Source organism: Loxodonta africana, chromosome 6 (genome assembly GCF_030014295.1).
Source record: "Loxodonta africana isolate mLoxAfr1 chromosome 6, mLoxAfr1.hap2, whole genome shotgun sequence".
NCBI classification, from domain to species: Eukaryota; Metazoa; Chordata; class Mammalia; order Proboscidea; family Elephantidae; genus Loxodonta; species Loxodonta africana.
This window is the reverse complement of record NC_087347.1, coordinates 33,823,878-33,849,301: the sequence shown is the minus strand read 5'-3', so window position 1 is coordinate 33,849,301 and position 25,424 is coordinate 33,823,878. Positions and strand designations below refer to the sequence as shown.

Sequence of the window (25,424 nt, the reverse complement as noted above, 5' to 3'; positions counted from 1 at the left end):
GGTTTCAGTGGAGCTTCCATAATAAGGCTGACTAGGAAAAAGGACCTGGTCATCTACTTCTGAAAATATTGGCCAGTGAAAACCTTATGGATAGCAGCAGAACACTTTCTGACATAGTGATGGAAGATGAGCCCCTGAGGTTAGAGGACACTCAAATTATGACTGTGGAAGAGCTGCCTCCTCAAAGTAGAGTCGACCTTAAGGAAGTGCATGCAATACAGCTTTTGGGACCTTCACTTGTTGATGTGGCACAACTCAAAATGAGAAGAAATAGCTGTAAACATCCATTAATAATCAGAACGTGGAGTATACAAAGTACAAATCCAGGAAAATTGGAAACTGTCAAAAATGAAATAGAATGCACAAACATCAATATATTAGGCATTAGTGGGCTGAAATGGACTGGTATTGCCCATTTTGAATTGCACAGTCATATGTTCTACTAAGCCAGGAATGCAACTCTTCAAGTTGTCATTCCTGGCTTAGTAGAATATATGATTGTTCAATTCAAAATGGACAATACCAGTCCATTTAAGGTACAATTAGTGCGCCCTAGTGACCTAGAAAGGTTGACAACTTCTTAGAATCTGTTAACCTGAGAATCTGTTAACTTGCATTCATCGTCAAAAAGAATATTTCAAAATCTATCCTGAAGTACAATGCTGTTAGTGATAGAATAAAATCCATATGCCTACAAAGAAGACCAGTTAATACAACTATTACTCAAATTTATGCAACAACCACTAACACCAAAGATGAGGAAATTAAAGATTTTTACTGAAACTGATTAAATATGCAATCAAGATGCATTGATAATTACTGGTGAATGGAATGCAAAAGCAAGAGAAAAAGAAGGTTCTGTATTTGGAAAATATGCCCTTGGTGATAGAAACAATGCTGGAGATTACATGATAGAATTTTGCAAGACCAATGACTTATTCATTGCAAATACTTTAAAAAAAAAAAAAAATGGCAACTCTACACTTGGAACTTACCAGATAGAAAATACAGGAATCAAATTGACTACACCTGTGGAAAGAAATAATAAAAAAGATCAACATCGCCAGTCAGAATAAGGCCAGAGACCGACTGTGGGAATATGAGTTCAAGTTGAACCTGAAAAAAATTAGAACAAGTCTGTGAGAGCCAAAGTATGACCTTGAGTATATCCCACCTGAATTTGGAGATCATCTCAAGAATAGATTTGACACATTCAACGCTAATGACAGACAGAAGATGAGACAAGATGTAGGATGACATTAAGGACGCCATAAAAATCAACAGGTTATTAAAAAGACAGGAAAGAAAGGAAAAACCAAAATGGATGTCAAAAGAGACTCTGAAACTTGCTCTTGAATGTAGAGTAGCCAAAGTTAATGAAAGAAACGATGAATGAAAAGAGCTGAACAGAAGATTTCAAAGGGCAACTCAAGAAGACAAAGTATTATAATGAAATGTGAAAAGACCTGGAGTTAGACAACCAAAGGGAAAGAATACACTCAGCACTACTCAAGCAGAAAGAACTGAAGAAAAAATTCAAAACTCAAGTTGGACTATTAAAGGAGTCTATAGGCAAAATTGACTCGACGGCACTGGGTTAGGGTTATAGGCAAAATACTGAACAATGGAGAAGTATCAAAAGAAGACGGAGGGAATATACCAAAAAGAACCAGTCAACATTCAATCATTTTAAAAAGTAGCATATGATCAAGAACCAACGGTACTGAAGGAAAAAGTCCAAGCTGCACTGAAGACATTGGCAAAAAAACAACGCTTAAGGAATTGACAGAATACCAACTGAGATGTTTCACCAAATGGTTGCAGCACTGGAGATGCTCACTCATCTATACCAAGAAATTTGGAAGGCAGCTATCTGGTCAACCGACTTGAAGAGACCCATATTTGTGCCCATTCCAAAGAAAGGTGATCCAACAGAATGCAGAAATTGAGCCAGATTTATCTTGGCTAAAGTCAGAGAATACCAGAAAGATGCTTACTTGTGCTTTATTGACTACACAAAGGCATTTAACAGTGTGAATCCTAACAAATTATGGATAACACCATGAAGAATGGGAATTCCAGAACACTTAATTGTGCTCCAAAGGAACCTGTATGTAGACCAAGAGGCAGACACTGGAACAGAACAAGGGGATACTGCATGTTTTAAAATCAGGAATGTTGTACATCGGGTTTTATCCTTTCACCATACTTACTCAATCTATATGCTGAGCAAATAATCTGAGAAGCTGGCCCATATGAAGAAGAACTCTGCATCAGAATTGGTGGAAGGCTCATTAATGACCTGCAAAATGCAGATGGAAACCCTGGTGGTATACTGGTTAAGTGCTATGGCTGCTAACCAAAAGGTTGGCAGTTAGAATCCGCCAGGTGCTCCTTGGAAACTCTATGGGGCAGTTCTGCTCTGTCCTATAGGGTCGCTATGAGTTGGGATCGATTCGACAGCAGTGGGTTTTTGGTTAATATGCAGATGACACAACCTTATTTGCTAAAAGCGAAGAAGACTTGAAGTACTTACTGATGAAGATCAGGCACCACAGCCTTCAGTATGGATTACACCTCAACATAAAGAAAACAAAAATCCTCACAACTGGATGGATAAGCAAACATTGAGGTTGTCAAGGATTTAATTTTACTTGGATCCCAATGCCCAGGGAAGCAGCAGTCACGAAATCAAACAACGTACTGCATTGGACAAATCTGCTGCAAAAGACCTCTTTTAAGTATTGAAAAGCAAAATAATAATGACAATAATAAACAAATTGTTGAAAAGCAAAGATGTCAATTTGAGGACTAGGTGTGCTTGACTTAAGCCATGGTATTTTCAATTGCCTCATATGCATGCAAAAGCTGGACTATTAATTAGGAAGACTGAAGAAGAATTGATGCCTTTGAATTATGATGTCAGCAAAGAATATTGTATATATCCTGGACTGCCAGAAGAATGAACAAGTGTGTCTTGGAAGAAGTACAGCCAGAGTACTCCCTGAAAATGAGGATGGCAAGGGACCAGTACCTGGAGAAAGACATCATACTTAGTAAGGTAGAGAGTTAGTGAAAAACAGGAAGACCCTCAATGAGATAGAATGACACAGTGGCTGCAACAGTGGGCTCAAACTTAGCAATGATTGTGAAGATGGCACAGGACTGGACAGTGTTTCCTTCCGTTGTACATAAAGTCAGGTCGCTACGAGTTGGAAATTACTCAACAGCACCTAACAACAATATATGTCCTCTACAGTTTCTAATGTGGTTCTGATCATACAATTGACGGTCAATACATGCTTCTTGCTTAAATTGATTTTTTTTTTTTTTTAAAGAAGATAAGTGAGACTTAGCATTAGAATAAGCCAGTTACCATGGAGTTAATTCTGCCAAAGCAACAGCATGTGTGTCAAAGTAGAACTGTGCTCCACAGGGTTTTTAATGTCTGAATTTTTCTGGAAGTAGGTAGTCAGACTTTCTTTGCAAGTGTCCCTGGGTGGGCTTGAACTGACAAGCTTTTGGTTAGCAGTTGAGCACATTAATCGTTTGCACCAACCAGGGACTTGACAGCATTAGAATAACCATATAAAAAAAATGAACTACAAAAAAAGTTCATGGTTTAAGAATAATAGGACATATATTTAACCTGCCAATAGAAATAATTTATACCACATTATGAGCAGGCTCTGAAAATAAGAACGTGGACAAATGATATAGTCTTGGACACACTCCATTGAAAAAAATGGCCTAGGAAGCTCAAGAAAGCAACCAAAGAAATTCCCAGGGTAGACATGTCTAATTTCTATTATTAAGAGTTCTCTAATTATATTTTAGAACGGCTTACTTTGCACACTATATGGTTTAATTACAAATAATAACCATTCATGAATGAGCTAAAAACTGTCAGCAAATACATGTTGTTCTTTCCTTTAAAAAATTTGTAAAGATCTTACTACGTATGTGGCACCATGTTAGTCCCTGCAAGTGATAAAAAGAGTTGCACTTAAAAAGTTAAAATACTGTATAGTTTAGAATTAAATGTCAGGTAAGTAGTATTTTTAAGTAGTATAGCTAAAGGTTATAGACTAGGATAGTCAATGAAAGAAGAAGTAATTGAGGAGTTGTAATTTAAAGCAGAACTTAAAAGATTCAAAAGTTCTGACGAGCAGAGGCACCAAGTAAGCCACGAATTCCAGGGAAAGGGATCAGCAAAAGCAAAGACAACGAGCAAGACATAGTCATGGAATACCGACTAGGTTAGCATGTGTCTAAGATAGAACACATGTTTAAAAAAAAAACTCCAAGACAGGATTGAAAAGGAAATTGGAGAATATTTTAGCAGGCTTTGAACTGTAGCAATTAGAATCCGTTGAAGTTTCTGAATAGAAACTAGGATAATAGAAGTATTATATTAGAAATGGTCATCTGCCAGTGACAGGAAGTAGGTCTTAGAGATAAGAGGACATCCAGCAAGGATTCCAGTAAAGAGGATCTTGAAATAGCTTTGTTTTGAAGATATGAAGGAATAGGTGAGGCTGATAAAAAATTTAGGGAGTAGATTTCAATAAGCCCATGTGATCAATTTTTTGTTGTGCTTTAACTAAAAGTTTACCGTTCAAGTTAGTTTCTCATACAAAAATTTATACACACATTGTTATGTGACCCTAGCTGTTCTCTTTATACTGTGACAGCACACTCCTTTTCGCCTCGGGTTTCCTGTGTCCATTCAAGCAGCTCCTGTCCCTTTTTGTCTTCTCATCTCACCTCCGGACAGAGCTGCCCATTTAGTCTCATGTATCTACTTGAGCTAAGAAGTACTCTCCTCATGAGTACCATTTTACATCTTATGCTCCAGTCTAATTTTTGTCTTAAGAGTTGGCTTTGGGAATGGTTTCAGTTCTGGGCTAACAGAGAGTCCGGGGGCCATGACTTTTGGGGTCCCTCCAGTCTCAGTCAGACCATTAAGTCTGATCTTTTTACTAGAATTTGACTTCTGCAGTCCAGTTTTCTCCTGCTCCACCAGGAACTCTCTGTTGTGTTCCTTGTCAGGGTGGTCATTGACAGTAGCTGGGAATCATCTAGTTCTGGTCTCAGGCTGTTGGAGTCTCTGGTTTTTGTTGCCCTTTCTGTCTCTTGGGTTCATACTTTCCTTGCATCTTTGGTGTTCTTCATTCTCCTTTGCTCCAGGTGGGTTGGGACCAATTGATGCATTGTAAATGGCTGCTTGCTAGCTTTTAAGACTCTAGACGCCACTCACCAAAGTGGGTCGCAGAACATTTTCTTAATAAACTTTGTTATGCCAATTGACCTAGATGTCCCCTGAAACCACGGCCCCCAGACCCCTGCCACTCTATCCCTTGAAGTGTTTGGCTGTATTCAGGAAACAGCAATCAACTTTCCATTAAAAAAAAAAAAAAAGTTTAACTGCTCTAGTTCTAGACAAAAATGACCAGACGAAAGGAATTCCTGAAATTGAAAGTATGTGTCTAAAAGAAATATTATCCAGTTTTATTTTTATTTGGTTTTCATAGGTCCCTATAGAAAGAAACTCATATTCTCTAAGCCTACAGGGAAGAATAGGAAATGATGACAAAGAATGATTTTAGTAAAAGGAGAATTCGCCTAAAGCAAAACAGTCACTGCCATTCATGACATTTATTAGGCATCAGCCTGCTAGTGATGAGGACCCATCCCTGAAATAAAGGACTGCACAAGCTATTGCTCAAGCTGTAACCATACAAGATACCATCAACAGTTTGTTACCATTTATTTTTCAGTCCTAACAGGATAGGATACCTTCAGCAGAGGCTGGTTTACTCTCCCAAGTGCATCCTGAAAACTCCAGGCTTCGATTTCCACATATGCCAAATGTATACGGGACTAGACTTAAGTAAAGGTCAGAAAAGAAATAAACATTTAGCAGATGAAACTGATTGTTTACAAGTCTGATCATTTTGGAAAATAAACGAATACTTATCACCGAATTCATTTCATTCTCTATAAACGCCCTTTGACTATGTTCCGAAAGAAATATAGATAAACTTTCACACAGCCTTTATTCCTATTACTTTAATCACTGGGATTCAGGTACTGAGTCTTGCATGTTCTTATGGGTGTTTAATATGCTACAGTAACCCTTATAATATTGGAAATAACATGATGAGCAGAAATGATCCTGAACTACTTCTCAAGGGAGGTGTTCAAAGTGGTTGCATAGAAGTTTCATGGTGTCTATGCTAATACTTAACTGGGGTCCATTTTCATATCAAATTCCTAACAGGAAGTGACTCTTCCTGCCAAATCAAGTTTTAAACATCACTTCTGTCACTAAGGCACATGACAATGCTGATTATTTCTGAGAAATTTCAGGCGCTTGAGGGAACTCAGCCACAACTCAGAGAGAGTTAAGGTTAGATCAACAACATTGCAAAGTCACAATGCCCAGGGGCAGCATTTTGCAGAAGCCAACTAGAGGGAAACAAATGTGCCACAGAAATACATTTATAAAGTCTCAGTACTTAAAGCTTTGTTTATGCACTAGTTCAAAGAACACAACTATGACTTAGTAGGCCCTAAAGGAAGAAGAGAACCCAACAAAGAAGGTACAAACAGTAAAGAAACTTGTGTGGAAAGATGGTCCCGGATGAATCTGAAGTATGCCTATGTATTTGCAGATTAAATTTACTCGTCATGAAGGATCCACTGCTTACCCTTCACGATCCATTTTTACTTAAGCATGCATATTACTTAGAATGGAGAAAAAAAAATTATTTATTGGTCTACTTCATGAAGTCCCAGGTAAAAGAAACTCTTGAAGATACTATCACATACAGATACTAATGTGGTCTCCTCCCCACTTTTAGGGTAAACATTCTGATGAGGCATAGTAGTTAAGTGCTACGGCTGCTAACCAAAGGTTCGGCAGTTCGAATCCATCAGGCGCTCCTTGGAAACTCTATGGAGCAGTTCTACTCTGTCCTACAGGGTCGCTATGAGTCGGAATCGACTCGACGGCACTGGGTTTGGTTTTGGTTTTTATTCTGATGTCCAGAACACGCCTAATTGGAATTTAGGCCTAACTGTCACAGAACTACATCTTAACAACATTGTTTTATTTATTTAATCTTAATTAGGTTATAATTGCGATTAATGAATACATCCTAAACTAAAGATGATGACGACCCCATAGTCTCCACCTGGCAGAGAACTTCATAGTATTATAGTTAGGCTTGTGGGTTCAATTCATTTGCTTACATTTCAATTTTGAAATGCTCTTGTAAAATAATACGATCTTGCTCTTTTTCTTTAAAACTTCTGTCTGTGACTTTTCAAGTACTTTCATGTATGTTAAAGAAAATTATATTAGTGTCAGGAACTGCCACTAACTTATACCACCTACTTTCTTTGTGCTTCCAATTTCTTCACTTATAAAATGAGAGAACTGGGCTAGATTAGTGGTTTCCAAGTAGAGCTAGAGCTCTGTGAAGCCAGCAGAGGAGTGTAGCAGCTTGAATGGAAAAAAAGTGAGGGAGCACCAAAGGCAGGTGAACATGCAGCTGGCCTCTCACTGAAGCTTTAACAGAAGCAGCTCTCTTTTTACCCTTTTATCTGTTTTAGATACCAGGGCTACACATGTGAATTCACACAAAAAAAGAGGTTCACTTACCTAAATTGAACATAATATAAAAATAATAATCAAATATAATTGAAAACCAATGGATTTTTTTCCCAGTCTAAACATTCTTTTTCAGTCTAACAGAATCATTACAAAAATCCAAGATATTAATAGTTTAGGTACCACTTTAACCTATATATATACAGGTAATGAAATACACAAACGAGGAGTCTCACTCAAAATCACCGGCAAATTATTGCAGGACCAGAACCCAAGTCTCCTGCTACAATGCCCAAAGCTCAGGCATGCACCATTCCTATTAAATTCTGTGTGGCTGGTGCCCTCTGGAGTTGTGCCAGTTAACAGCTTGAAGAGCAATCACTTATTGAAAATGAAAATAATTATAAAACAATTACTACATGCTCAAAAAAATCCCTTTATAAATACATATAAATGAAGTATAAATACGTATACTTCACCTACATACCATAAAAGTGAGAGGGCTCTCTTCCCTCTTGAAAAAGTAGTATAAATAGAAAGCATTAGTTCACATGTTAGATATAAAAATAAGAGAGTGATTTAAAGCTTTGATTAAAGCACTAAAAACAGGTTAATTTATTTAAAAAACATGTCAGAACCAGCAATGACTCAGAAAACACCATATATAATGAAATCTAAAGAAACCATTGAACAATTCTGAAAAGCCATCTTTGTGAGAAAGAGCCTTGAAACATAAACTCTTTAGAGTTAATAACTCTCTTTCTTTCATTTAGACAGCTGCTCGTCTGCTCTTCATCTTCCTAGATGGTCTGCTAGGAAGTTTACATTATGCTTATGAACACACACCGATTCTATCAAATATATCAATTACCTTCTTGTTGGAATGTATCTCAGTATCACAGAAGACTTTCAGCCATTCTTCAGAAAATTGCTACAGAGCGCAAAAATAAAGAGGGCCTTATGTGTTCTGCCCCCACCCCACCCCAGGCACACCAGCTAAGTAAGTCACAAAGAGATGGAGTGAGTTGCTCAAGATATTAAGAAGAAACTGAAAGAGCTGTCCCTAGAATAGAGAAATTCTGATTAAAGCCACCTATTTCCTGTGTCACACTTAGCCATGAAATAGAAAGTTCGAGTCTCCTTCAAATTATTTGGAAGAGCTATAGTTGCAGGAAATATTTATTTATTTATTTTTATTTTTAACAAAAAAGGAGGGTGACGGGGTTGTTTTTCATTATAAAGTATAAACTCCAGTCAATAGCTGTAACAGACATCATGAAAAGTAAGATTTTATTCTCATTTCCCAATATTTGTAATATTTCAGAAAATGAGTATTAGACAAAAGATGCTATTTGGCTCCATATGGTGAAATGTAACATAAGAGAACATCTCTAAAATGATATAACCTGGAGGAAAGTTTCCAATATGATGAAATTCTACCCTGCATAGCATACTCAGTAGATTACTGTGAAAGATGTAACAGTGGAATATGCTTGACAATTAGTTTTTTGTAGAACAGCTGTAGGCTTGGATGTATATAAGCAAATTTCAATGTAAATACTTGCATCTCCATAAATCAACATGTCTGAAAAGGATGATATCAAACAGAGCAAGCCCTCACAAGTTTTAGGTAACAAACACAATATCTTTTTTGGATCATATGCCTCATTTATGTTTTAGGTGCTTACAAATCTGACTTGAAATAACAGAAAAATGATAGGACTTTAAAGCACTGCAATGCTTAAGATAGCCTAATTCAATTTATTGTCTAAAATGTGCACCTTACATAGCTATTAATCTCAAGGTGGATCTCATCACCAAGCTTCAGAGGGTATTTAGAAATGGCATAAACCCATGCACCCCTGGTATTTCTCAAAGGGCAGTAGTCTACCCTCCTTCCTTGGTCAAGGGGGAAAAACAGGGAGAGAGGGAAAGAGAGACTTCTCTGTGGAAAGATTTGGCCTTGGAGTCAGGGCTTTAGAGATGTGCTAGTGATCTTGGATCGATGCCTTTTTGTTTTCTTTCAGGAATAAATCTGAGGAATGGAATGGCTTGTGATTCTCCAGCCATCCAGCCATATCAGATTTAACAGAAAGAAAGAATGAAAACTGACTCAGAAGGCTCCTGCAGTGGCTGAGTGGCAGGTTGCTGGGAAAGAAACACACACACAAAAAGGATACACTCAGTAATGGAGGGAAAAAAACATATATGCACATGCATAAACTCAATAAATAATAAGATGTAAAGAAAGAATCTACAGTAATACAAAGGGTGAATGCATAAGACAGATGAAAAATAGTACTTCTATTTAAGTACCAAAGGGATAAAAGCTCATGAATACTAAATATTTGAATCCACTTTAAAGAGAAAATATGATTTTTCCCTCAAATGAATGCAAACTGTAAAAATCAGCCAATGCAAACTTACTATGTTCAGGAAAGAGTGAAAAATGCTTAAATCTACGATGTGCATGCCCTCGTAAACATTCTAATGTAATTTCTTAATTAAGACATATTTTCAGTGACTAAATGAAAATATATGTAACAGAGTAAGTGCCTTGATTTCAACAAAATTTTACTTTTTAATGCATGCATGATTAAAATAAATAATGGCAGTTGAGTTTAGGAGAAAAAAAAATCAAGAGATGAGGAATCATGACACAACCAGAGTCACTCAGTTTTTTAAGGGCCAATAGTTACAGTACTTTCAAGTGATTTGCAGTTATAGTAACAGGCATTAATCTCTTTGGAAGTATTCTAAAGAAGAAAAAAAAAAGCCTTCTAAAGAAGTTCCCATATATAAAATTTCAAAACCAAAAGGGACTAAAGGAAACAGTGGACCCATGGGTGCGCTTAGAGTAAACACGTGTAGGAAAGAGGATTGATGGTTTTGATTTTTTTTTTTTTTGGAAGATGTATTTACTACCTTTTCCACCATTTAACTGTAAGTTTTATTAATAATTTTCTTTTCAAATGTAAAAATCACCTAAGTTTGGAGGTGTCGTGATGGATCTTAAATATGTTGGAAAGATGTGTGTACTTTTATAAAATAAAAACCAGGACTAAGTTACTTGCAAAGAGGAAAAGCAAACTGAACTCGTTCATCATACCTATTAAGGTATGTAAGAGCACACACTTCAATAGTACTATACATTTTATTTCGATACAAACTAATATATTTTAATCACATAAGGAAGACTGCAATTTTGGAATCATTCCTATGGTTAGTAAAGGCTTTATAACTGCTCTCTAAAGGGCCTTTGGTTATAACATTTCTAGATAAAATAAATCACTGGAAATGAGACAAAGTTTTTCAGAATTAGGAAAAAATAATCTTCTCTAAAGCTGATTTTCTTTCAAAGCAAAAGAAGAAAAAAATAAATAAATAAAACCAGGTCTTCTTCAGTTAAAATTACTTGTAAGAAAAATCTTTAAAATTACTTGTAAGAAATATCTTTAGATTTTACTATAGAATCTCCCCAATATTTTAATTCTATTCACATAGAGCAGTAAATAAGGTGCATTCCTTCTGCTTCTTAAGAAATTAGCATTTCAAAAATATGCCACTTTCCCCTGAACTCCAAGCGTGTCTAATAATGCGAGAAGCAGATTGTCTTCCCTCGTTTCCTTAATTTGTTTCATCTAAAAGCAATTCACTCAACATCTTGTCGCCCTCTGGCAGCTTAGTTTACTTATCCGCACTTAATTTCTCATTTGGACCAAAACAAACTCCTCCAAACTGCTACTGACTGCTAACCGCAAGAGGGGAGACATGCAATATGTATTTACTTGGGAACACACAGCCACACACATACAGTCACAAACACACGGAACCTCCCTCACGCCCCAGACAGTAACTTGGTTTTATAATAGCACTACATTAAAACCAGTTTAACTTTCCCTGCCAGGTGCGGCGGCGTAGAGGGGGAGAGAGGATGAAAAAAGAAGTCCCCAAGGGCATTTACAGTTTCCAGTGGATCACCTGAGTATGCGTGTTGCAATTAGACCAGGGATGCGCCCGAGAGCTCTTTGTGCGGCCCTTTCATCTAGATCACTTTGTGTTTTGAACAAGTGAGGCTCGCCTTTGTGCCCCTAGAATTTCAAGTACAGAGTCACACAGGGAACAACAATGGTACGCTAATCCTTGCGCTCTAAATGGGCTCACTTGTGGGTCTGACAATTCGCCCGGGGGAAGCGAGAAGAGACTAGCGAGGGCGCGAGCCGGTGTCGCCTGAGACGAGGAAGAGGACAGCTGCAGAACTAATTTGGATTACATTCCTTGCAAAAATTCTGAAAAGGGCTTTTCGGCATAACTTAACCCCCGAGCCGCACAGTTAATAACAAATTGCTGCGGACTCGAGTCGGGTCCCCCAGCGACTAAGGCTGCACCAGACAGCCCCCAGTAGGTCGCTTCCTTGACATTCCTCTCAGCTAACCCTGCGTGGCAGTCGCAACTGCGTTTGAATGGGTCAATGTGCGTAATCAACCCATTGAAGGAAAATATGAAGGGAATCGGAGCGGGGCGGGAGATAAAAAAGGGATGTTATCTAAGAGGCCGCTTGGAATCTCCAGACCGTGTTGTGTTGGTGTGACGATTCTGGAGGCGGCTTGAGAGCGGGACTTGGTATGCATGAAGAATTTCGGAGTAATTGGGAGGGTACAAACGGCCAGCGCCAACGGTGCACATGTGCCATTCGAAGGTCATCTGGAAAGCCTGGACGATTATAACTTGTTGTGTACCAAGGCAGGAGGGGGAGGCGGCGGAGGCGGAGCGGGAAAACTACGGAGCGCAGTTTTCTTGGTGAGGTCAGAAGGACACACTCCGGGGGCCTAAAGCTCTCCCTATCGCCTCCTCCGGAAGCTTTATCTCCTCAAGCCGCCTCCCACGCTCCCGTGACCAGCCCCGGATGAATCCGGAAATCTACCCGGCTCTCCAAAAGGCCCCTGTCCCTCGACTCGGCCACGGGTTCCCCTCTGTTCTCCTTTCCTGTCCCACTGTCATCTCCCAGGAAACTCAAGTGTCAGAAACTTTGCGCTCCCTCGCACGGCAGGTGCAGTCAGCAGTCCTGCCCGCCGGGAGCGCCGGCCCCGCTGCGCTGCCTTTAGGGATTCACTGAGCCCAGGGCCTGCCGGGGTATCCCGGGCTCAAGTTCTCCAGCAAACAGTGGCCGCGCCTGGAGCGCAGCCGCCGCGCCCGCCTCGGGGTAAATCAATTCGCGCGACGGGCCGGCTCCGCAGCCCCGCCGGGCTGTAAACAGAGAACTTGGAGGGACTCCGGCCAATAGCAAGTTGAACTACAGGAACAACTCTTCCCCGAGCCAAACACAGCAACCGCCTCAAGTGTGCCAGGCCTTTTTTTTTTTTTTTTTAAAGAGCTCAGGCTGGCAAGTCAGCGCCCCTCAAGCCAATGGACTCCCAGACTCCGGCCGAGGAGGCCCCGGGTTCCGGGCCCCCGGACCGAGGCGAGCCCGCCTGCCGCGCCCCGGCTGCCCCGGCTGGGCTCTAGTTAGGTCTGACCCCGCAAGGCTCGGCGACTGGGGGCGCAGCGCCCGACAGCACGCACACAGGTGCAAGCCCGCTCTCGGAGCTCCCCTTCCACAGCTCGTTCCCCTTTAGGAGCCCGCCAGGCACCGCCACCCAGCCGGGGCACGCTTCCCCCAGGCTTCTTCCTTTTCGGGCAGAGACTGCGAGAGGCTAGCGTCCTCTGACTGAGCTTTTGGCTCTCGCATGTCCCGGACAACAGGCGCGACCACAGGGATCCCGCTAAGGCTCACAGAAAACGCGAGAGAAAGGGGAGTTTAAGAGAAAAAAAAAAAAAAAGAGGCGGGCCGGGACGCAGAGGGATTTTTCACCAAAAACAAAACACATACACACAGGGTAAGTTTAGGAATGGAAAGAAGGGCTACCGAGAGCCCAAAGAAGAGGCCCCTATCGGGTGGTCCTTTCACGCCTGGGAGTGAGCGGGTCTCCGGTTGGACCAAGAGGGTGAGAGAGCCACCCGTGGCGACCAAGCCGGCGGCAGCAGGTTCAACAACTGGAGCGCGAGAAGCAGGAACCGCGACCCACCTGACTGAGAAGCGCTGGGCTGGACGGTCCCCGCCGCCACAAGAAGGCTCACCCAGACCCACAGTCCTGTCGCCAGCTTCATTTTTTGGAAGTCTCAGATCCCGTGCTGACAATTACATGTCCAAATGGCATATCCCCTTTCTGGCACGCGGAGAAGATTCCTCAGCCCGGAGCGCGTGGGGCGCGAGGGGGGCTGGCGGGCAGCGCGCGCGGAGAACCGCTTCCGAGGCGGGTGAAGGAGTCCACGCGCACGGGGCCGGGGCCGGGGCCGGGGCCGGGGAGGGGGCTCGAGTATACGTGCGGGTGTGTGCGGTGGGAGTGTGCTCGAGTGTGTGCGCGTGGTGCTTCGGGCCGGCCGGACTGGGCAGCTACGTCCCCGTGTGAGCCTTTGCTTTCTCGCTCCCTCCTCACTTTCTCTCTCGCTCTGGTTGGTCAACAATAAAAAGGAAGGGGGAAAAAGGTTTCCAAAAAAAGTTGATTGCAAAGAGGCGGTAGGTTTCCGGCCTCTCCACCCCAGCCGGGCTACGTTCGGCTCCTTTTTCTGGGTCCCTGCACCTCCAGTCCAAATCAGGAGGGAAGGGGCGGGCGGGGTGGGGGGAGCTTCTCGCTTCTCCCCTGATTCTGCCCTTCTTTCCCTCGCAGCTTTTCCTCACACTTGTCCGGCGGCTGCGGTAATTAAAGCTCCGAGCGTCATTTCCAACGCTCCGCGGTCTCCAGCTGCAGCCCCACAGAGAAATTAATGAGACTCCGGAAAAATAAAATAAAACAGCCCTCCACGCAACCAAGCAGGCTCTGCTCAGCCGCGCAAACCCCGCCCCTGCTCTGACCCTACTAGCCACGCCTTCTCCCCCGCCCCCCCCAAAGGGAAATCTTATTGGCTCAGCCACTCCCCAAAATCCTCGGCCTCAGGAGTTGGGAAAACACCTGTCAGGGAGATGGAGAAGGGTGTTGGGGGCGGGGGAAGCTGGTATTAAAGGGCTAATCCGAGGCCACCGACTAAAACACTCCCCCTCCCGCCCCGGCAGAAGCCCAGGACAGCTGGCCCGCGGAGTGGGCAAATTACCGGAGGGGTGTTTAAAGGTTGTTTCGTAAAAACGAAGTCACCATTCGCCATTGCCCCAAGGTGCTAATCCACAGCCAGAGACATCCCTAGAAATAGAAGCAAAATCCACGTCGCTTCGGGCAAAACATTTCCCTCCTTCCCCTGTTCCCCCATGCTCCACACTAAGCAAATAGTTTAAAACTCAGTACTGACTTTTGGGTAGTGTGAGCCTCCGCAGATTAGGTAGTGGTGGGGTATAATCATCCTCCTTCCCCATCTATGCAGTCTCTCCCAACACCCACCTTCCCAAACTGGCTGACACTGAGCCGAACTAAAACTCCACATTTGTATGGATTGTAAAATTTTTGGAGCCCTGCTGGTACAGTGATTAACAGTTGGGCTGATAACCAGAAGGTCGGCAATTCTAATCCACCAGCCTCTCTCTTTGGAAACCCTATGGGCAGTTCTACTCTGTCCTATGGGGTCCCTATCAGAATGGACTGCAAGGCAATGGGTTTGATTTTTTTCTTGGGAGGGGGAGGTAAAATTGTTTGGGTTTTAGACTTTATAGGTGTTTTCACCCTTTTCTTGGGCTCTAGGACAACTTGGTTTGGGTTTATTCTCATTATTCAGATTCTAGTCCAAAGGTATTGATTTGGTCCTGAAAAGCTAGAAGTTGCCCAGAGTGTGAGCTGTTTAGTATGAAAGAATTTAAAGCGGCCAAGTCAGGAGATAACGGACCTCAAATGATTAGGATTATTCTATAGTGAATCAAGCTTTAGGTCCCTTCCATGTTCTCACTCTGCAAGTTCATGGTCCCAGTCCCAGGTCATTGCTAGCTCTGGAAGTCTCTGGCCTTCCCTGGATCTAAAATATCCTGGGACCGGGTCATATCAGTATACATACCCCTTGCCTTCTATAACTCTGAAACTATACCCAGGGCAGGGGCCAGAACCTCCTGAGGGTAGTAGGTTATTGCTTTGCAATTTGCACAGGCATTTCACGTATGAATTATTTTCCTTTTGCTTTCTCTAGAAGTAGCAAATACATAAATAGAAAGTATCAAGGGAGCTTAAAAATCAAGCCATCCTGCCTCTTCACTCATCATTTAAGACCTCTCCTTTGTTCCTCAGCTTTTATCTAGAGCTCTGTCCCTTAAGAATTTCCATGGAGCTGAGAACAGATAGAAAGAGCAGTCTTATCCCAGAAGCCTGAAGCCTTCCCTCTCAGGCCCAGAGCAAGTAACAGGCCTTGAGAGGAGGCCAAAGGAGATGAGCATGCTGTGTTACCCAGAAGCAGCCTAGGGTGGGAAGCAGTTAAGCCTAAAGGAGATGATGGTGACTTGACCAGAATGGTACTGATTGTGCAGAACTGTGCTTACTGCTCTTTGGGATCATCTTTGTTTTCTACTTTTATCTCCCACCCCCTCTGGTTTCTTTCCTTTCATTCAATCTCTTCTCACTCTTTTGTCCTTAAATCCCCTTCTGCTTCTTATGACTCTTAGACACCTCTCCTCCATGAAAGCTACTTCTTTTTAAAATTTCCATTATTAAAAAAACTAAGTCTTTGTTTCTGATACCAGTTCTGTTGTAAGAAGTGAGAAATGGGTTATTTATTTTACCTTAAATTGTGGGCAAAAAATAGTCTGGATATTTTGGGTTTTTTTTTTTCTACTCGTGTCCATTGTGATCATTTTTACCACCCACTCCCCCATCAATTTTATACTTACTCTTCTGTGGCAGGAATTCCATACATCTTGGTCTCACCTATCACCTCTAGAATAATTCTTTGCAAAAGAGGGTTTTCAATTAATATTCATTGGTTAAAAAATTAGTCTATTTTGTATGTGTGTGTGTTTGTGTATATATACTAGATAGCCTCTACAAGGCCTCAGATACTCAGTTTGTTCTGCTTTGATCCCATTTTCCTCTCTCTAACTAATTGAAACATGATTGGTCCTGGTTAAAAGTGATTGTCTGACCAGCAGCTTGTAAGATGGATTGGCATGAAAGCACTACCAAGCAGAAGCATCCTACATTTCAAGATGACTGGTCTTCCCAATCAGAGCCTAGTTCAGATCATTTAAGACCTGGAGATGTAGACAGGAGGGTGGGACCCTGTGGGGGCAAGTCTGAAGGATGAGAAATTAGAAGCCATGAGGCAGAGACAAGAATTAGTTCTTTCTGTATATGCTGTCATTTTGTTTCTGGTCTCGGCTGAGTCATAAAGAAGGAACACCAGAGTAGGGACAATTTACTACCTGATGTAGAAGGAGGGATATACTAACTGGATTGCTAGAGGCTTGCTAAAATTGATCTCTGTACTTCTTCACTTTCCTATGCATCTTTATGATAAATCTCTACCAACTGAGTTACATGTGTTGTTGTTACTCGAAATCTGAAAAAAAAATAAATAAAACTGACTAATCTAACATGGTTGTATCTACAGGTATTTTACTAACCAACAGACAAACACCGGAGATTATCTGCTTAGTACCCCATTTCGAGGAACTGCCCTTCCTCCAGATTTACATTTTTAACCTGAATTTGCCTCTATGGTACAGCCTACCCCGACTCTCCAGTTCTACACTGAACCAATCAAAATGCCTAGGTTACTGTTGATTAGGTGAAAAATGGTCACTCCCACTGAGACTCTTCCGTGAGACTATGTGCATGAGAAAGAAACAGCTCATATTCAGTCTTTCATTGTGGCTTTTGAGATCTAGATTTACAGACCTGGCCTGGCTATGTTTCTTTCTATGTAGAGATCACTAGGCTGCAGTAAGAAAGAATGAAGCTGCCATTTGAAAGGAGCAAAATCCCAGATGGGTCTGGAGAATATCCAAGCTCTTCCTGAGGCTTATTTTTTCAAACCCCCTTTTTCCTTCAGCTAGTTCAGTTTTCATTTTTGTTACCTGAAACCTAAAGAGTGTAAAATGGGACCCTCCAACATAAATGAGATTATATATGCCAGTATGATCCTTGAAGAAGACATCTTGATATGGCCAATATTGTTGAGTCTCCTTTCCTGGTTTCTCATGATTTCCTTTGGTTGAAGCCATAACCATGACATATAGATGCCTTTGTCCAGGGCTGCTCTCCTGAATCCCCTCTCCACTTCATTTTTTCCATTAGTAATATAATTAAAAAAAAAGAGTTCTGATATCATGTGTGACAGAATGATGATGGTGCCAGAAAGAAACACACTGAACTGAGTGTTCAGTCTTGAAGTAGATCCCTAGCGTTGTCCCAGAATTCCACAGTTCACATAATCTTTAGTTTGTTTCTGAGATTAGAGATTGCTGTTAGCACATTTTGCCATTAGTTATATATATATAAATTGGGGACAAATATCAACTAAGAAAAGAAATGGAATGCTATTGTAAATCCATTATCTTCTCATGAATATTTAAAAATAAATCTAGGGTTCTATTTTTTTCTCCCCATTCATTTTTCTAAGTTATCTTGTGATCTTGAGATAGTTACTTCATATGCTTCATATGCCTGTTGTTGTAAACTCTCAATTTCAAGACTTTATGGGTCTATGATTTACTAACCATCTACTAAGTGTAAGTCATAATTTTCACAGACTTTAATACTCTCTCATACCTCCTCCTTTCTCTTTCCCGCTTACCCATAATACACATCTCTGTCTGGACCACCCACGCAGACACGTGTCTTAAACTACCTTAGGAAAATATTCAGATAGGCTCACAGTTATATTACTGTGTAGTGGTAAAGAATTGAATGTTTACTGTTCTACCAGTTAAGAGGAAATGTTGCTGAGTACCAGTCAGATTCAGTATTATGGTGATCAAGCAGATGACAAGCACAATATTGGTATTTTCTGTTTGCTTTTTAACTCAGCACTTGAAATAATAGCTTTGCTCTTAAACCTCTGATTTCTGGAATTCTCTGATATTTGGTGACATTTAATTTTTAAGGCCAAAGCTCAATAAATGTTTGAATATATTAATATGCACTAACCAAAGAAATGTTTTTGTTACATTAATTTAACACTCAAAGAAGTCCTCCCCAAGATCATTTTGTTTTGGGTTAATAACTGTTGTTTTCCTTTTATATACGTGATTAAGCCTTAATTTTTTAAGAGCTCAGGAGGTGTGACTAAAAAGTAAATCAATTCCGTGTTGCTTTATGTCCATTCATCAGTGTCTGTCCAAGTTCTTACAGACCTTTCCGGTTTGTGATTGAAACTGCAAAATAATTTCAGCCCTGTGGACTTAGCAATCTTTCCCAATAAAATTATACAAAAATGATTTTCCTAGTAAAGCCTTTTTCTCTTGTGTATCTGCTTTAAATATTTTCTTAACCCAAGTTCTTGTGTTCCCTGTAGCTTTTTCTATTTCTTTGTAAGTTTCAATATGTAGTAAACCTTCACCAACAGTTGCCATTGACTTCTGAAAACTAGAAAGGAAAGGAACGTTTTTCTCTTTGAGTGCCTGTGTACAGCCAGTCCAGGGTTACAAAAGAGATCTGTTCCTAACAGTGACTTTAAGTCTTTAAATGTGTAGGTAAGTTGGAACAGGTGTGTATGGTTCTTATTTAGCTTACTTTAGTGCAAGAAAAAACTTGAAGACTTTTCAATTATTTAGAAACTGCACACGCAACAAGTGAAGGTGATCGTGATGAAGAATTTGTTGCCAGTAAGGGTTGGTTCAGTTGTTTCAAAGTAAGAGCAAATTTATATAACATTGAAGGGCAAGTTGTCTGCCAGTGGACATTTGTAACCCAGGGATTGCCTGTATATGTAAGTAAACTAACTAGTGAGGTTGCTTATTGAGGCTCTGACAGTACCTGACTTGAAATCTGAATCAAGGAAAAGTGTGTTAGTTTCTTTTCCAGGCAAAACCTTTGCTAGTCAGTTCTAACTCATATGGACCCCACAGGGTTTCCAAGGCTGTAAATTATTACAGAAGCAGAATGCCACATCTTTCTCCCCCAGAGCAACTGGTGAGTTTGAACTGCCTACCTTTTGGTTAGCAGTGAAATGCTTAACCACTGTGCAACCAGAGCTTCTTCTCCAGGTAGCCTCTATATTCCGCTTCCTTCCTTCTTTATTCTTAACTCTGCAAAGAGCTTAATCGTGTTATGGTTAACACATAGATTTCCCAAAAGTCTGCAGACAAAAATGAACGTTGTTCTGACTAAGGACACAAAGAGTTCTTAGAATGTTTTCTTGGACTCCTGCCAATTGTCAACTAAAGTAATCATTTAGAAACCATGTATTTTCTTTTCAGGTTTGTATAGTGATGCATAAATCTTCACAGCATCAATAAAAAAGGTTCTAAGAGCCAGAAAGGGTCCTAAACTTCTTGAGTCTTCTTTCCACACTTCGATAGCCCGGTTCCTCCTTGCCCAATAATCACCTCTCAGTATAATCCATTTCCCATTCCTTTAATGTAGTTCTTCAATTCCCTTGGTGCCTACCCTTACCAAGTCCGTCTTCACTTCTGAAAAATCTGTCATGAGGTCTAAGACATCTGGCAGTTCCTATTTTTGGTCCTGGCCACTAGTGAATAACAATTTTGTACCAGCCTATAGAATCTGTATCAGCTGCCGGGATATATGTGGCTATTGCTTTGATACGTTAGCACATTATTAAAATGTTTACTGTATCAGCAGTTTAAATATTTTAAGATGGATGTGAATCAAACTATGTTCATCGTTGAATTTCTTAAATGATAACCCAATACCCCAAAAGCAAAAGATTAACTAACCAGTCTTTATTTTTAGAATCCTTATGGACAAATTAAGGAGGTAGGTGAAAAGGGAAAACATTTATTAATCTATCGATACGAATTATAACCATCTTTTTTTATAGAATACTCTATGTTCTAAAGCATTTAATACTTCGATTCACCAGTGAAAAGGGTCCAGAAGAAACTACCAGAACTGTAACAATAATTATAATATTTTAAAAATAATTAAAAGTTATACTGATCGAGTTTGATGACAAAGAAGAATGATAATATTTGGGGATAAAAACGATGTGTGGTAGTATTTATATACTTTTTTCAGAAGGATGCTTATAATTCGTATCGATAGATTAATAAATGTTTTCCCTTTTCACCTACCTCCTTAATTTGTCCATAAGGATTCTAAAAATAAAGACTGGTTAGTTAATCTTTTGCTTTTGGGGTATTGGGTTATCATTTAAGAAATTCAACGATGAACATAGTTTGATTCACATCCATCTTAAAATATTTAAACTGCTGATACAGTAAACATTTTAATAATGTGCTAACGTATCAAAGCAATAGCCACATATATCCCGGCAGCTGATACAGTGAACCCCCTGCAGAAAGAGCAGCATCAGCAAAGCTGAGGCTGGACAATGTTTTGAATCTGAAGTATGAACACCTATATCTAAAAAAACAATTTTAATAAGGAAAAATAGAAAGCTGCTAGAGAAATATTTTTTGATCAATGAGTCTTTTATCTACCCACAATGGAGACCATTTACTTAAACAATTTTTAAGTAACACGAACTTAATCAATTTCACAATCTATTTTGAATTATTGTACTAATAGTATTAATGTCATGTTTCATACTGATCATTTCTGGTTTTCAATGAGCCTGATTTACTCTTAAAATAAAATCAACTTATAAACAATCAATATTACTCTTTTAAAATTGCTGTTGAATGAAAAAATAGTACACAGGATAACTTTTTGTAATGGTTGCTTACACAGTGCAAAGTATCATTGCAAACTTGTGTATTTTATGTTTATTTTTAAGAATATGATATTGGCAGGGATTATTACAATGTAAGGCATTAATATTTATCTTAACTAATACATGTCTGGAGACCCTGGTGGCATAATGGTTAAGTGGGCAGTTCAGATCCATCAGGCGCTCCTTGGGAACCTATGGAGCAGTCCTACTCTGTCCTATAGGATCGCTATGAGTTGGATTTGACTTGATGGCAAGGGGTTTGGGTTTTTTCTGTTTGTTTAATACATGTATACTGACTCCCCACTCTTTCCATGTCTTCATTTTAGGTAAAACTGATAGAGAAAGAAAAATGTTCTTTGTCTAATCAAATACTGGGAGGAAATAAAACAATGGTGATAATTTATTGCTGTCTATTAGATAGAGTGACTGGGTAGGAGTGGTGTGCTTCATACAGCTTAATGTGACTTTGTTAAACGAACACTTTTAGACAAATAGAATTACTACTTGTCTTACTGCATCTCCTTATCACTCCATTTAGGAACTCCCCAACACACTAGAGAAGATGTAATGCATTATACTGAAAACATAATGGTCAGGCAAGATGTTCTCTGTCTCTCTATTATTTTTGTTTAGAATACTGTTCTAAATACTCTCAGAGGGTTCATTGCATCATAATTCTCAAAATATTATATAAAGGGCATGAGTCAGTCCCAAACTAATTTTCGTTATATCTTAACATGATTAGATTTAAGCACAGCCTTATCTTCAAGGCTGTGCTTAAATCTAAACTCATTTTATTTGCTGTAAAATGCAAATTAAAAAAAATACTAGCTGCTAATTTTTATATAGGACCCCTAGTGACGCAGTGGTTAAAAACTATCTACTGCTAATGGCAAGGTTGGCCATTCAAAACCACCAGCTGCTCCACGGGAGAAAGATGTGGCAGTCTGCTTCTGTGGAGATTTACAGTCATGGAAACCCCATGGAATTACTCTGAGTCAGAATCGGTTGGATGGCAGTGGGTTTGGTAATTTATATATATATGTATGTATTTTTTTATATATGTATATGTAAATAACATATATAATACATATATATAATTTCTCCTAAATATTTACTATAAGATAAAAAAGATTTTCTACTTTCTTCTACTGCCTTAAGTAATCAGTATTCTACTACCTATTACCTTTTTCTAATTTAGTATGACACTGATATTTTAAAAACTCCAAAGGAAATACTTCCAGAGGTAGTATAACCTCCTTTTACCCTTTCCCTCACTTCTCCTCTCAAATAATTAAGTTTTTGAAAGAAAATAAATACATCAACTTTTTTTTTTTTTTTTTTTTAATGAGAGAGAGAAAGTAAAAATGAGGTCTTGCTGTACTGAGCCCTGCATTTCCCTACTCAATGTAATGTCAGCAAATCTCGATAATGAAGTGTTCACTTAAAAAAAAAAAAGAAGAGACAGACTACAAAGGCTATGTGTTTTAAAATAATAAGAAAAAAAATGTTTTAGGTTATCGAAATCTTTCATGCCTGTGTGTAAAGGTATTTTACATTCAAGTTTATGGCTTGAAAAGGGACATTCAGATGAAACTTGCCTATTTTCAAAATATGGTTGAAGTGAATAGAAATTGACTACTAACGTAAAATTGGCACTTTTCAAAAATTACATAAGTAAAATCAACATAGCTGTCAAGATAAAAATAACTACTGCAAATATTTCAATAGGACCCGTGGTTCTCTTTCTGCTTTTAAGCAAACAATGACCAATTGTGCTGGCTAAAACCACACCTTCAAGATTGCGAGGCATAGATTCCGCAAAGATACTGAGGTTGGTTCCCACTGCTGTGGCCTTCACTGTACATAAATCAGAAGTGTTTGGTATGCAAATCTTGTCATACAAAGCAATTATGGCTTTTCTTAAACTGACCTCATGTTTCTTTATTACTTCAGCTTTTTACACCCAAACCTTGTGTGATCTTTTCAAACATGCACAGTTTTTACATTGCTTTTAAAAAGTACACAATATGGATATTTTAAAATTTATTTGTGCCTGATATAAATAGAGAGGTTGCTAGCACTCCTATTCTTCAATCTGCATTGCAGTGCTTAGCAAGTCTGAATACTCTTCAGGTGACTGCTCCTGCAAACTATTTTCACCCCAGGGTCTTTGTTAGGATGAAGAGGCCCTTCTAATAGCTTGAGGCCATGACACTTTGTTTGGTCTTACTCTGCAACATTACTGATAACTAATGGAGACTGTCAGCTATACCAAGCAGGGGGAAAAAGTATTTTTATAGTAAGGTAGTTAAAAGTAAAATACACCAAAAGAAAAAAAAAAATTTTTTGCTAACTATTTACATATTTTCTAAACCTTCCCTGTCCTCGACAAGTGAAGCTCATATAGAGGCACTTCATTAAGCAAGAGAAATAGTTTGAAAACATAAAACCACAGTCAATAATTGCAATAATGTTCTTTAACTGGCTAATATTATATTGCCACAGGAAATCCTATTTTGTGGCTTCTGGTTGAGCAACAGTGGCATCCAGTGGCCAGATAGTTGTTTTAAGACTAAAGTGTTACAGGCAACTCAGGCTAACAGTACTAAATGATTCTGATGTATTCAGCATAAGCAAAAGAATTTACTAGGAAAATCAACTCAAAGGCCTCTGTTTCCAGAGCAACCCTGGATCAAATCTAGGTCACGATATTTGTCTCTGATGACCACTAAATACTGGCAATTTCTCCAACACCACTTAATAACTTTTTTTTTTTTTTAAATCAACTGTCTAATGGAAACCCTGGTGGCATAGTGGTTAACTGCTATGGCTGCTAATGAAAAGGTCGGGCAGTTCGAATCCACCAGCCCCTTCTTGGTAACTCTATGGGGCAGTTCTACTCTGTCTTATAGGGTCAGTATGAGTTGGAATCCACTCCAGGGTAACAGGTTTTTTGTTTTGTTTTTTTTTAAATCAACTGTCTAAGGAGCCCTAGGGGTGCAGTGGTTAAGGGCTTGGCAGCTAACCAAAATGTTGGCGGCTTGACCCTGCCAGCCCTTCCACAGGAGAAAGACGTGACAGTTTGCGTCCTTAAAGATTATAGCCTTGGAAACTGTATGAGGCAGTTCTATTCTGTTCTATAGAGTTGCTGTGAGTTGGAATGGACTCAACAACAGCAGATTTGGGGTTTTTTTTTTTTTTTTTGGTATTAACTGCCTACAGTGTGTACTTATATTGACTCCATTAGCTATAATCTTTTTTTACACTAGATAATTTCCCTGCAATGAACTATACACCAAATCCTGAGATAAATATCTCACAAAATCAAAAGGTGTAAAACAATAGCTAATGACATGCACTCATTGCTCATTTTGCATGATAGTATACTGATGGCCAACTGTGTTAACTACGACCTCTAATGATTGTGTGTAATTCGTGAACGATAATCAAGTTGCTACCATTGTGGTATAATAAAGAGTTCTGAAACTTTCGCTTACAGGAAAGCCTGACAAATCTGAATGCCATGAGATCTCCCTCCTAGGGATTTACAAATCTTAGATGAAAGAAATATAAAGCTTCTAGCACAATTCCTTGGCCCAGAGTAGGTATACAATAATGAAGCGGAAAGAAGTGCAAATTCTGTGACCAGACTTAAAAAACAAACAAACAAAAAAAAACCATTGCCATCAAGTTGATTCCGACTCATAGCAACTCTGTAAGAAGACACAGTAGAACTGCCCCATAGGGTTTCCAAGGATTGGCCGGTGGATTCGAACTGCCAACCTTTTGGTTGGCAGTTGAGCTCTTAACCACTGCACCCCTAGGACTCCGTGACCAGATTTACTGGGTTCAAATTCTGCCTCTGGCACCATACAACCCAAGGCAAGTTATTTTAACAGCCTGGACTTCAGTTTCCCCATCTATAAAATTAACTTAATAGTAGTACCTGCCTCCTAGAATTTTAATGAAGTTTAAATCAAATGGTACATTCAAATCTTTA

General features: G+C 39.7%; 1 protein-coding gene across 1 annotated transcript in view; it reads right to left on the bottom strand.

Annotated features, from left to right (window-relative positions):
- The window catches only part of ERBB4 (erb-b2 receptor tyrosine kinase 4), a 1,250,799-nt gene extending 1,232,678 nt beyond the window's left edge, over positions 1-18,121 (bottom strand). The window contains exon 1 of the mRNA XM_064286721.1: positions 13,684-18,121. Coding sequence (XP_064142791.1) covers positions 13,684-13,765 — 82 coding nt within the window. The 5' untranslated portion in view covers positions 13,766-18,121. The remainder of the gene's footprint in view (positions 1-13,683) is intronic.
- Positions 18,122-25,424: the final 7,303 nt, after the last annotated feature.